Source organism: Tupaia chinensis, unplaced genomic scaffold (genome assembly GCF_000334495.1).
Source record: "Tupaia chinensis unplaced genomic scaffold, TupChi_1.0 Scaffold140464_1, whole genome shotgun sequence".
NCBI classification, from domain to species: domain Eukaryota; kingdom Metazoa; phylum Chordata; class Mammalia; order Scandentia; family Tupaiidae; genus Tupaia; species Tupaia belangeri.
The window spans coordinates 823995-838453 of NW_006200341.1; the positions used below are offsets into that span (position 1 = coordinate 823995).

The window sequence follows — 14459 nt, forward strand, 5'->3', positions numbered from 1 at the left end:
TTTTTTTTTTTTTTTTTTGCCAGAGGGCATGTGTGCCCACCAAAGACAGAAAGAGAGAGAGAGGGAGAACACATCCCCGCGTGAGGTGTGGTCCCTGCCCATTAATCCCGTCAGGAATTTGAGCATACACGCACATGCGCCTGGCATGTTTCTCAGCTGTCGGAGATGGCATTCAAACCACAGGGTCCCCGTAGCCACCGGGTCATGAGGCCAGCCCTCGTATTTTTAAAAATCAAGTAAAAATTCCCCTCGATATTAAGAGCCATAGAATAAAAATGAAAAGTCTTTTTTTTTAGATATTTTTGCCATAGGGCCCGTGTACTTGCTGGAGACAGACAGAAAGCAAGAAGTCACCCCCCAGGGGATGTCCACACCACAATCCCTTCTCCTCCATTCTCCTCTCGGGATCTTGGGCACGCATGCACACGCGCCCGGCGTGAGTCTTAAGCCGCCGGGTCCGGGACTCGAACTGCAGTCGGCTATGTGGTAGTCCAGCGACATAGCCATTACACTAACTGCTGCTCGTGTGAAGTCATCTTTATCCACCCTTCCTCCTGTTACCCGTTTTCTGCTTCCGTACCTCTTCCCCAACGGTTGGGGGAAGTATCTTCCAGATATTTCGCTCCTAAGATTTCCCATTAAAGTTACATGTGGCTTTCATCGGTCCTTCAGGTCTCTTTTTCAGTATAATGAATAGAGTTGTAAGAGTTAAGTGAAACACAAGCGTATCTAGAGGCCTCCGTTCGGGAGCTGTGCTTCTGATGGTCCTAAGATTGCATTTACCACCTCATCCTTCTCCATGGGGTTTTTCCTGGAAGTGGTCAGCGCAAACACATTATCGTAGCTAAACCACTCTCCCTCGGAACACACAGCATTATAAAGCCCCTGCATGGACCGGCAGGCTGTAATGGCTTTGTTGCTGGACTCGCACACAGTCGGCGGCAGTTCGAATCCTGGATCCGGTGGCTTAAAACTTAGGCTGGGTGTGCGTGCGTGCCCAAAATCCCGAGAGGAGAATGGAGGAGAAGGGATTGCAGCGTGACCATCTCCCCCTGGGGGATGATTTCTCGCTTTCTGTCTCTCTGTCTCTCTCTGTCTGTCTGGCGAGCGCACGCGCCCTATAGGAAAAAAAAACTCTTAAAAAAATAACAAAACAAAACACCCCTGCAAAAGTGCCATGTGATAGCCTTAAATTAGTTTTTCAAGTCTTTGCTTTCGAACTGCAGTCGGCTGTGTGGTAGTCCAGCGACATAGCCATTACACTAACTGCTGCTCGTGTGAAGTCATCTTTATCCACCCTTCCTCCTGTTACCCGTTTTCTGCTTCCGTACCTCTTCCCCAACGGTTGGGGGAAGTATCTTCCAGATATTTCGCTCCTAAGATTTCCCATTAAAGTTACATGTGGCTTTCATCGGTCCTTCAGGTCTCTTTTTCAGTATAATGAATAGAGTTGTAAGAGTTAAGTGAAACACAAGCGTATCTAGAGGCCTCCGTTCGGGAGCTGTGCTTCTGATGGTCCTAAGATTGCATTTACCACCTCATCCTTCTCCATGGGGTTTTTCCTGGAAGTGGTCAGCGCAAACACATTATCGTAGCTAAACCACTCTCCCTCGGAACACACAGCATTATAAAGCCCCTGCATGGACCGGCAGGCTGTAATGGCTTTGTTGCTGGACTCGCACACAGTCGGCGGCAGTTCGAATCCTGGATCCGGTGGCTTAAAACTTAGGCTGGGTGTGCGTGCGTGCCCAAAATCCCGAGAGGAGAATGGAGGAGAAGGGATTGCAGCGTGACCATCTCCCCCTGGGGGATGATTTCTCGCTTTCTGTCTCTCTGTCTCTCTCTGTCTGTCTGGCGAGCGCACGCGCCCTATAGGAAAAAAAAACTCTTAAAAAAATAACAAAACAAAACACCCCTGCAAAAGTGCCATGTGATAGCCTTAAATTAGTTTTTCAAGTCTTTGCTTTTTTTTTTTTTTTTTTTTAATTGACTGCTAGTGTTTCATGAGCTTCCCCCTCTTCCCCCTCTCCTCCTTTGCTATTGGGTGTGTCCGTATAAAGGAAACTGAGAAAGCAACCCCAGGGGGATGGCAGCTCTTCTCCATTCTGCTCTTGGGGTTTTGGACACACATGTCTTTGCCAAGTCACATCCTGGACTTGAACTGTGGGTGGCCGCGTGGAATCGGCTGCCTTAACCACCACACCCCGGCTGGCCTCCTAGCGTCCACACTGGCTCTTCTCGGCCGTCTGCCCCGCTTCTGTGGATTTCGAAGTGCAAGACTCCTCATCTCATCTCTTCTCTTCTCATTCCCTCCAGCCTCTGCGGCTTAATTAAAGAGAGAGATGTTTGCTATAGGGCGCATGTGATCGCCAGAGAAACAGACAGTGAGAGGTCACACCCTGGGGGGATGGCCAGCCACAGCCTCTTCTCCTCCATTTTCCTCTTGGGATTCTGGGCATGCATTCTTAAGAGGTTTTTACCTTAGGGTGCATGCGCTCCCGTGGGGGGTGGGGGAGACAGAGAGAGGGAGAGTGAGAAGTCACGCCCATGAGGTGGCCGCTCTGCAATCCTTTCTCCTCTGTCCTCCTCCTGGGATTGTGGGCGCACGCATGCACAGGTGCCTAGCACAAGTTTCAAGGCAGTGGGTCCATCCAGGACTCAAACCATGGTCACCCGGGTGGGAGTCCGGCAACGTAACCGCTATGCCATCTGCTGGGTCCCTAGCTTCTGTAGCTTTAAGAGCATCTCCAGTGGGCCCTGCCTGATGTCACAGAGCCGGCTTCCCGCCTGTCCTGTGGGTCTCACCTGCGTTCAGGGCTCTGTTCTTTCCGAGCACACCTTAGTATCTAAGAGCATGGGCATTCATGTAGCTATTCTTTCTTTTTCCTTTTTTCTTAAGAAGTATTTATTTAATTCCATTTGCTTTTGCTTTATTTTTTAAATTTAACCAGAGAGAGAGAGAGAGAGAGAGAGAGCGCGCAAGAAAGCAAGCTGTCAGGTCCAGGACTTGAACTGCAGTTGGCCACGTGGGAGTCCGGCACCCTTAACCACCACGCCACCTGCCAGCCCCTCGTGTGGCTTTTCCGATAAACGTCTCTCTTGGGCAGCTGCCTGAGTCGGACGAGGTTTCTGCTCACCTCTTATCAGCGTGTGTGCGTCTCATTGAATGAACTCTCCAAGAGAACTCGTTGAACGAGCAACTTGATGTTCATTATTTTTTTAGAGCCGAGGAGTGTGTAGGAAGGGAGTTGGCAGTACCAGACCTTGGCGACCTGACGATTTGCTCTTCAGCTGTAACTAAAACAAGCCATCTGGGACTGCATCAGTGCTTCGTCTTCAGTTCTGGTTGGGATCCTTAGACTTTTTTTTTTTTTTTTTGAGAAGTTTTTGCCATAGGGCGTGTGTGCTCACCAGAAAGACAGAGACAGAAAGTGAGAAATCACCCCCCAGGGGGGATGGCCACGCCGCAATCCCTTCTCCTCCATTCTCCTCTCGGGATCTTGGGCACGCACGCACACACGCCCGGCGTGAGTTTAAGCCACCGGGTCCGGGACTCGAACTACGGTCGACTACATGGGAGTCCAGTGGCATAGCCATTATGCTAACTGCTGGTTGGATCCTTAGGCTTTGCAACACCCATGGCCTAGGCTTCCTTTAAAAGGAAGCAGAGAGCTCAAGAAGATGAAGCGACCGCGGGTGACTCAGTGAACGGATATGTGGCTTAATTCCTTCCTTCCTTCCTTCCTTCCTTCCTTCTGTTCTTTCTTTCTTAAAGCTTTTTGGCATAGGGCACATGCGTTCACTGGAGAGAGAGACAGAGAGAGGGAAAGTGAGAAATCACCCCCTTGGGGTATGGCCACACTGCAATCCCTTCTCTATTCTCAGGAATTTGGGCATGCGCGTACATGTGCCTAGCGTGATTTTTTTCAAAGCTGCCGGGTCCAGGACTCAAACCAGGGTTAGCCACATGGGAGTCCAGCACAGTAACCACTACGCCACCTGCTGGTCCCAATATGTAAACCTCTTTCCTTTTCTTTTTTCTTTTTTTTTTCAAGAGTGATTTTTGCTCTAGGGCATAAGCGCTTGATGGAGAGACAGAGACAAGAGAGACAGGGAGACATTCTACCTGGGAGGGATGGCCACACCACAGTCCCTTCTCTTCCAGTCTCCTTCCGGGATTTTGGGCACGCACGCATACGTACCCAGTGTGAGTTCGAAGCCACCGGGTCCGGGACTCGAACCGTGGTCGATTATGTGGGAGTCCAGCGACGTAACCATCACGCCGTCTGCTGGTCCCCGATAGGTGAATTTCGGAGTACCCGTGGGAAATCAGCTCTTCTCTAAGTGATGTCTGTTTGCATTCCAGAACGTGGGCCAAGACGATCCCTGGGAAGGTGGAATTCTTCTCCAGCGAGGGCTCAGACACGTCCATCCCGATCCCGGTCGTGCCCCTGCGGGGCGTGGACGACTCCTACCCGCCCCAGAAGAAGTCCTTCATGATGCTCAAGTACATGCACGACCACTACCTGGACAAGTACGAGTGGTTCATGAGGGCGGACGACGACGTTTACATCAAGGGCGACCGCCTGGAGAGCTTCCTGCGGAGCCTCAACAGCAGCGAGCCCCTGTTCCTGGGGCAGACGGGGCTGGGCACCACGGAGGAGATGGGCAAGCTGGCCCTGGAGCCCGGCGAGAACTTCTGCATGGGCGGGCCGGGCGTGATCCTGAGCCGCGAGGTGCTGCGGAGGATGGTGCCGCACATCGGCAAGTGTCTGCGGGAGATGTACACCACCCACGAGGACGTGGAGGTGGGGCGCTGTGTCCGGAGGTTCGCGGGCGTGCAGTGTGTCTGGTCCTACGAGGTAAGGACCGGGGCCTTTCCGTCGGCGTGTCTCGGCTTTCACTTGCTTCGATCCTTATTTATATTTCACGGTCGTATATCTTGGTGGAGGATGGCGTGGGTTTCCAGGGAACGCAGGCACCGTGTGATAATCAAAGGTGTTATCATAGTTTTCATCTTTTCCTTTTTTTTTTTTTTTTTTGAGAGGTTTTTGCTATAGGGCACGTGTGCTCACCAGACAGACAGAGAGACAGAGAGACAGAAAGCGAGAAATCACCCCCCAGGGGGGATGGTCATGCCGCAATCCCTTCTCCTCCATTCTCCTCTAGGGATCTTGGGCATGCACGCACACGCGCCCAGCGTGAGTTTAAGCCACCGGGTCCGGGACGCGAACCGCGGTCCTTTTCCTTTATAAAATTTCTGCCGCAGGGCACTTGCACTCACTGGAGAGAGAAGGAAAGTGAGGAATCGTCTCTCCGGGCGGTGACCACCCGCAGTCCCTTCTCCTCCATTCTCTCTTCTTTTTTTAAGAGAGAGGTTTTTGTTATAGGGCGCGTGCACTGGTTGGAGAGACAGAGAGCAAGAACTCACTCCCCCAGGAGAGATGGCCATGCCGCAATCCCTCCCCCTCTGTTCTCCCCTTGAGATTCTAGAAAGGCATGCACACACGCCAGATGTGAGTTTTAAGCCACTGGGTCCACAGCTCGAACTGCTGTTGACTACATGGGAGTCCAGTGACGTAACCATTACACCATCTGCTCATCCTACCCTGTGTGATTTCATTTTTCTTTTTTCTTGAAGACTTATTTATTTCAGATTTTATTTATTATCATTTTGACCAGAGAGAGACAGGCAAAGAGAAAGGGAGAGTGAGAAAGCAAGCCACCAGGTCTGGGACTCGAACCGCGGTCAGCCATGTGGAAGTCCAGCACCTCAACCACCATGCCACCTGGCAGCCCCCTCGGTGTAATCTTCAAGCTACCAGATCTGGGACTCGAACCATGGAGTTGGATGTTTGAGATCCAGCACCTTAACCACCACACCACCTGCTGGCCCTCCATATTCATCCTCTTGGACAGAATTCTTTACTGCGGGGGGTGGGGGGGAGTGGTAATTTTGTCAGTTCCAAATCAGTCATAGGAAACCAGTGGTAATATTCTCTTCAAGGGTTATGGTTGGCATTAAATTAATGCATTCTTAGCCTTTGGTTTTGGTTCTTTTTTTTTTTTTTTTTTTTTAATCTTTTTAAGTATTTGACTTCCCCTTGTACTTTGTCTGGTTTTTGGCACTTTCCTAACCTTTGTTCCAATATCTTAGCTAATGAATAATGGCATTTGAGGCATAAAGCAATAATGTATCAGACTGTTGGAAAAATCACGATGCATTTTTGCATAGAAAAATACATCACGGTTTGCCGACGACCCAGTGGCCTGCTGATGGTGGCAGTGAATTGTTTGTGGTTATCCGGGCATGTGACTGCAGGGGCACACACCGCCAGCTCCCGTCTGGTCATGACGACCACACCCATGAGAAACGTAAGGGGTTTGGGGCCGGCAGGTGGCGTGGTGGTTAAAGTGCTGGACTCCCGCATGGCTGACCTCGGTTTGAGTCCCAGACCTGGAAGCTTGCTTTCTCACTTTCTCTCTCATTCTATCCCTCTATGGTCAAATAAAAATAAATAAATAAATGGATAAAGATAAATAAAATAATTAAAGAAAAAATTTTAAAAAAACCCCGAAACTTAAGGGATTTGAAATGATCATAAAAGGATTAATGATGTTACAAAACCAGGCACGTTCACCTTTGCATTCAGTTCGAACCCTGACTTGTCAATACTTAGGATACTCCGTGAGTTAGCGAGTCGTAGTTGTTCTTCCAGAATAGATAACAGGAAATTTCTGAGTCACCTTGACACCCACATGAAATTTTTTGAAGGAAGTCTACCTGTTGATTGATGGATTGATTTGAGTTTTTGTCATAGGGCACATACACTTGCGGGAGAAAGAGGGAAGGAGAAATTACTCCTCAGAGGGGCATGGACATGCCACCGTCCTTTCTCCTCCATGATCCTCTTGGGCGTACACATGTGCTCGTGCGCACACACACACACACACACACACACACACACACGGAGTGGTTTTCAAGCTGCCAGGTCTGGGACTCGAACCACGGTCAGCCGTGTTGGAGTTCAAGTCCATCTGAGATTCAAAGCACCATGCCACCTGCTGGTCCCTAGATGTTTTCTTTTAATAGTTCTAGAGATACACGCTTTCGACTTTTCTTTTCATCTTTTTCTTTCCTTTTTTACACCAGAGGGCACATGTGTGGCAGAGATAGAGAAAGCACCCATTGAAGGGGCCCGATCGTGCCCGTCCTTCCTTCCAATCTCCGTCCCGTTAATATTCTGGGCACCTGTGTGCATGTGCATGGTGTGTTACTGCCTACGCTGGGACTCGAACCCAGGTTGACCGCATGGAATCCGGCATCCCCTGCCCAGTTTGACTACTGCACTACAGGCCGGGCCCCTTTCTGGGTGTTTATTGGCAGATGTACACCTCTTGGCCTGCAGTTGGAAGAGCTGATACCAGTTAGAGCGAAAGAAAAATTGTGCTTGTGTTGTGTTTAGATTGATAAACGGGGAGTTATCAGGAGCAGACGGACTGCTAGACCTTGTACCACTTTCTGATGTGAACTGTTAGGGGTGTGTGTGTGTGTTTAATTAATTTTGCTTTTGTAAAATTATTACAATATTTATTATTGCCGGGTGCGTGTGCGTGCGTGCCCAAGATCCTGAGAGGAGAACGGAGGAGAAGGGATTGCGGCGTGGCCATCCCCCCTGGGGGGTGATTTCTCGCTTTCTGTCTCTCTGTCTCTCTCTGTCTGGCGAGCTCACGCGCCCTATAGCAAAAACCTCTCAAAAAAAAATTATTATTGTACATATTGTTACTGATTGGTTGGTCCTGTCTCCCTAATTCACTTAGGTCTGCTGGTTTGGATGAAGATTTAAAGCAGTTTTGAACTGAGATATTTTTGTAAAGCCCCGTCCTATCGACTGGTATATACCACATGTTCAATAAGTGAAAGCTATCATTACTTATATGTAAATAAAGGCACTAAGATAACTTGAAAAAAAAGAAAAAAAGATGTGAGAGCTTGAGTCCGAGTTAATTTCATTTTTAGGAATTATTTTATTTTGTTATTTTTTGTTATTATTATTTTAAATTTGGCCAGAAAGAGAGGGAAAACAGGACCACCAGGTCTAGGACTTGATCCGTGAGTGGCCACATGGGAGCCCAGTGCCTCAACCACCATGCTGAGTTAATTTTCTTCTCTTATTCTTTTTATGGGGGGAGAGATTTTTGCTATAGGGTGTGTGCACTTGCCAGAAAGAAAGCGAGAAATCACCCTTCCCCAGCGGGGATGGCCACGCCACAATTCCTTCTCCGTTCCCCTCTCGGGATTTTGGGCACCCACGCACACATGCCCAAGCCACCGGGTCTGGGATTCGAACCGCAGTCAAGACCTTGAGTGGAGAAACAGTATTCTTGCCTGTACTTGCCTTCCCTGGACTTGCATTTTTAATGTCTTGTAATCTCTCTATTTCTTCTGCTTGAACTTTTAGGGAAGTGGACATTTTCAAGTGCACAGAAAATGCACTTTATATAACTTTTTTGGGGGGGTACATTTAAAATACTGAATGGGATCCGACCGAGCCCTTTAATCTTGGCGTGGCTTTTTCCTCCTCCCCACCTCAGCCCCAGTGCATCGGCCGCTGCTCCCCGGGCCTGGGGATCTCTGTTCTGGTCACGGATTTTTGCAGCCGGGAAAGCTGTTTGAAGATTTGGTGCCATGTTAAGCAGAATGCAACTGGCTGTATTTCTGCATTCTCCCTGCTCTTAATCAAGTGGTTGTAACCTTAGCAAATTTCACTATGGTTAAAATATGTAATCCTTTGGGTTTTTTGGAACACCTTCCTCTGACCCTGATTTCTAAGCTAGTCTTCTTGCTAGAGAGAGTCCGGCTTTTTTTATTTTTTAATGAATTATTCAATTTAATTTTATTCATCATTATTATTTCTTTAATTTGACCAGAGAGAGACAGAGAAAGGGAAAGTGAGAAAGCAAGCCACCAGGTCTGGGACTTGAACCGCAGTCATCTGTGTAAGAGTCTAGCATCTTAACCAACATGCTACCTTCTGGCCCCAGTCCTTTTCCTTGTTTTTTTTTTTTTTGTTTAAACATGCCAGAGAGCATATTTGCTCACATGTATACTCTAGAGAGACAGAGAAGCAGAGAGAATTACTGCCATAGTCCCATCTCTGTTTCTCCCTCCTGTATGGATTTAGGGCACACCACACGCAGCGCCTGGTGTGTTTTTCAAGCCTCTAGAGCTGAGATTTGAACCACAGTCTGCCCTGTGGAATCCAGCACCCTTAACTATTTGAGAGAGACTTTTTTTAAATTCAACTTTATTAATTATTATTATTATTATTATTATTATTATTATTATTATGTGTTTTAATTTGACCAGAGAAAGACGGGAAGTGAGAAAGCAAGCTGCCAGGTCCAAGACTCGAACCACAGTCAGCCACGGACAGCCATGTAGGAGTCCAGCGTCTTTACTACCATGCCACCTGCCAGCCCCTTGAGAGAATTCCTAAAGCCCTGTGTGTTAGTGTAGTCACATAAAAGCTGTCCTGAGTTGTAGCAAGCGCTCTGATCTGGAATGTAGTGCCACAGTGTATCAGTGGTGGAAACTGTAGCAAGCGCTCTGATCTGGAATGTAGTGCCACAGTGTATCAGTGGTGGAAACTGTAGCAAATGCTCTGATCTGGAATGTAGTGCCACAGGCCACAGTGTATCAGTGGTGGAAATTATCCAATGGCCGCAGGCAGGGGACACCTGGGGGGGGGGCTAGTTTTCCTGTTACAACTACTCATCAAAGACTCTAATGATTTAAGAAGGAGGCCTGGCTATTTTAACCTGCCCTATAGCAAAAAACCAAAACAAAACACTCAAAAAAATAAAGAATGATATCTATTGGGATATTTATCCATTTATTTAGACCTTTGATTTTTTTTTCTTTCTGTTTTTGAGAAAAAAAAACAAGTGTCAGATGTAATCAAGCTCACGTATGTTTCCCTTTTACATAAATGGCAGCGGGTTGGGGCCGGCAGGTAGCGCGGTGGTGAGGGTGCTGGACTCCCACACCGTCGACCTCGGTTCAAGTCCTTGGAACTGGCGGCTTCTTTTCTCACTTTCTCTCTCGTTCTCTCTCTCCCTCTCTCTTCTTCTCTCTCTCTGTCTCCTCCTCTCTCTCTCTCTCTAGTCAAATTTAAATAATAATAATAAATAAAGTTGAACAGATGATTTTTAAAAAACAAAACCCCGAATGGCAGCATGTTATATGTGCCCTACAGCTTGTAGGTTTTCGTTAAATCTCTTAGCTTCTGGCGGCCAGCAGGTGGCGTGGTGGTTAAGGTGCTGGACACTCCCACATGGCTGACCACGGTTTGAGTCCCAGACCTGGTGGCTTGCTTTCTCACTTTCCCATTCTCTCTCTCTCTCTCTGTGTGTGTCTCTAGTCAAATTAAAATAGATGAATGAATAAATAAAATTAAATAAATAATTCCTAAGAGATGTTTGGAAAAACAAACAAAAAAAATCTCTTCGCTTCCAACCTGAGTTGCCATTGGGGCTCGTCCTGTGTTCACCGCGGAGGCGAGATCAATCCTGCATGGGGATGAGGAACTTTGATTAAACCTCTTGTAGCTCTAGTTTCTCCATTAAGGTTCACGTTATGAGAAATTATTGGGGTGGAGTCGTAACAGTCAAGACAATCATATTAAGCTTTTGAGTCTTGGAAAGAACTTAACGTTGTTCTAAAGCTTAGCCAAAAGGTGCAATCTTCTTTTTTTCTTTTGCAAGGAGAAACAATGCCTTGGGATAATACTTAAGTCATTAAAATGACTCATAGGAATAACTGTCAAAATAAAAATTCCCAGTCATTTTTAAGTTTGCTTTGATTATTAGTGGTAGTTACTTATTAATAAATGGCTTTAAGAACTTCATTTGGAAGTAGTTTTTTTTTAATTAATTAATTAACTAATTCATTTATTCCTTCATTTTAATTTGACCAGAGAGAGAGAGAGAGAGAGAGAGAGAGAGGAAAGTGAGAGAGCAAGCCACCAGGTCCAGGACTTGAACCCTGGTCGGCCATGTGGGAGTGTCCAACACCTTAACCACCACGCCACCTGTTGTCCCGATTTGGAAATAGTTTTAAACGCGCAGGACAGTTAGGAAGGGCAGAAGCAGCAGCCATGAGTCTGTTAAATGCTGGGAGAGCTAAACGTGAGGGGCTGGTCACATCCCAGCTCGCCCCTGTCACATGGGGCCGGCATGGTCAGTGGGAAATACCTACAAACGGGAAACAGGAATTTGTTTTACTTAGGGAGATACATGAATTGTGGAAGGGAACAAAAAGTTGACCTGAGTAACGTATTCATTTTACTTTTGCTTTTGATTTACTTATTTATTTTTAAAGTATCATTTCTTCATAGATGCTTTTGCCTGAGGATGTGTGTGCTCACCTGGGAGAGACAGACAGGACAGTGAGAAAGAAAGCGAGAAATCACCCCCCAGGGGGATGGCCATGCCACAATCCCTTCTCCCCCATTCTCCTCTCGGGATCTTGGGCACGCACACACACGTGCCTGGTGTGAGTTTCAAGCCGCCTGGTCCGGATGCAAACCACGGTCGACTACATGGAAGTCCAGTGACATAGCCACTACGCTAACTGCTGGTCCTGAGTTGTCTGTTTTTAGAAGAAACCTCATAGAGAAATCGGTACTAGACAAGCTTCAGCCCACTTTCAGACCCACTGGGCAATAAACTTGCCACATTTGCTCTCCTGGCTGAGGAGGGTGGGGACGGTCCCACTTGGCCATCACCCTCCACAATGATTCCTCCCTCCTCGGCAAGGTAGCCATCAGCCCTCCCAAAGACTTACTTTGAAACTCATGTTGCGATTTTACCCCCTCTTCCAACCATTTTTGGGAAAAATGATGAAATGGGATTCCAGAAATTCTTTTTCTGGAAGAAAACATCCCTCCTTTACCCCCATTCTTACTTTGTATTCTGGCTTATAAAAGGTCATCCAGTTTTATAGCACACTTTTCAAAAAGGATGATAACCTGGTCCTATCTTTTGGGGCCTGGATCTGCTGCCACAGCAGGAAGAGTAAAGCCACCGACTTTTACATAGCCTGGCTAATCATAGAAGTGTGTCCAGGCTTCCAATAATTTGAGCTTTTTTTTTTTTTCTTGGTAAGATTAAAATGAGGAAAGATATTTAATATTTAATACTAAGCTTTAAAAAGAAACTGCTATCATTGCTATGTATCTTGATGCAAAGACTATGATGATAATTTTATTTTAAAAAGTACAGAAGACAAACCCCAAAAGACAAAAAACACTTCTTGATAGCTATGACTAAATTTCTAGACTATCTACTGTCCCCTGGAATTATTTGATAGTTACATGTTTCTTATATCACAATGTATAGAACCAGTCCAGTTATATCTGGTACATTATCTCGCACCTTCTTAGGGTACAAATTGTACAACAGCAGAGATGGCGGATCAATGGATTCTTCTAGAAGAAATCACAGAACATGGCTAGGATACACATTTTCTGATTCCCAATTCAATGATTTTTCTCTTTTACAAGGAGGTTTCAAGCAGTTTATAAGAATAATATAATTAAAGTACAATTTTATTTTGGTGCAAAAACGTTGAAATCAATATATAGCTTTTTCATAATATACATTTTAATGAACTTTTTAATACACTTATTATATTCCCTTATATACAACATGTAATATATGCACTGATATGCTAGGCCAATTGAAAAAATAAAGGCCAGATGAACTGTAAAGATATCCACCATATCATTCAAGTTCTATTCTTGGTCTTCTCTCTTTGGTCAAGGTCTTTCTTACAGAGAATCATTGCAAAGCAAAATTCCCATCTCCACATCTTGATTCTATGCTAAAGTTTTTTATTTTGATCTTTTCAGCTGTCACTTGTTTTCTAGGCTCTAGCATTACATTTCCAACTGCTTAGCGTATTTTTTTTTTGTTCCCCCAAATCTATTTTTTTAAAGAATTATCTTATTTAATATATATACATATATATGTGTATGTGCGTGTACACACACATATGTATACACACACACACACACACACACACACACACACACACAAACATATATTTGACCAGAGAGAGACAGAGTGAGAGAGAGGGAAAGTGAGAAAGCAAGTTGCCAGGTCTAGGCCTTGAACCACAGTCAGCCATGTCGGAACCCAGCGACCTTAACCACCACGCCACCTGCTGGCCCCAGTTATTTTTAAAAGTTTATTTGTTTTTCGTTTGTTTGTTTGTTTGTTTGTTTGTTTTGCCGTAAGTCACATACACTCAGCAGAGAGAGGCGGAGAGGGGCAGTGAGAAATCACCCCCCCATGGGAATGGGCATGCTGCAATCCCTTCTCCATCCCTTCTCCATCCTCTTCCTAGGGTTTTGATCACGCATGCACACATGCCCTGTGTGTTTGTCAAGCTGCCGGGTTTAGTACTTGAACCATGCAGCCGGCCATGTGGGATCTAGCCACCTTAACCACACACCGCCTGGCTGGCCCCTTTCCAGATCTCTTCAGCAGTGTTTCTAACCAGTCATTCACCCCAGGGCTTCCCAGCGTGTTCACACCATGGCGCTCACACCCCGGGGAGATACCCCGAGGCTCTTCTCCTCCAGCTCCGAACTGCTCACTGCACCCACCTTCACAGCACCCTGCCATCGGAGCGCCTCTCACCTGGGTGCACAGGGAACTGGTTCCCACTACCCCTGCACATCGACACCAGGTGTGAGCCCCGAATTAACCCGCACGTTTTGGTAAAGGCCTTCTGGTTAGGCGCAGAACTGCCCTCTGAACCCCAGGTAGATCGCAGAGAAAAGATTCACGAATGGCCGTCTTTTTCTCTCTCTGACACTTCAGTTCAGGAGACAGAGCCATATATATTCCTGAAAGAGTGAAAGAGAGGGACCAGCAGTTAATGTAATGGCTATGTCGCTGGACTCCCATGTAGTTGACTGCGATTCGAGTCCTGGACCTGGTGGCTTAAACTCACGCCGGGCGCGTGTGCGTGTGTGCCCAATATCCCGAGAGGAGAATGGAGGAGAAGGGATTGCGGCGTGGCCATCCCCCCTGGGGGGTGATCTCGCTTTCTGTCTCTCTGTCTCTCTCTGTCTGTCTGGCGAGCACACACGCCCTATAGCAAAAACCTTTCAAAAAAAAGAAAAAAAAATGTATATATATATTTTAGAAAGAGATTTTCGCATGCTCTCGTTGGAGAGACAGAGACAGAAAGTGAGAAATTATCCCCCAGGGGGAAGGCCACGCTATCATCCCTTTTCCGTTCTCCTCTCAGGATTTTGGGCACGTGCACACATATGCCCAGCGTGAGTTTAAGCTGCTAGGTCCGGGACTTGAACCACGGTTGACTATGTGGGAGCCCAGTGATGTAACCATTATGCCATCTGCTGGTCCCTTATTTAATTATTTTT

The 14459-nt window shown here is 46.7% G+C and overlaps 1 protein-coding gene across 1 annotated transcript in view; it reads left to right on the top strand.

Annotated features, from left to right (window-relative positions):
* CHSY1 (chondroitin sulfate synthase 1) overlaps window positions 1-14459 on the top strand; it is a gene marked incomplete at its 5' end in the record, with an annotated part of 88960 nt that overhangs the window by 22555 nt on the left and 51946 nt on the right. The window contains 1 exon segment of the mRNA XM_006172212.3: window positions 4367-4862. Within this exon segment, the coding sequence (XP_006172274.1) occupies window positions 4367-4862 (496 nt within the window).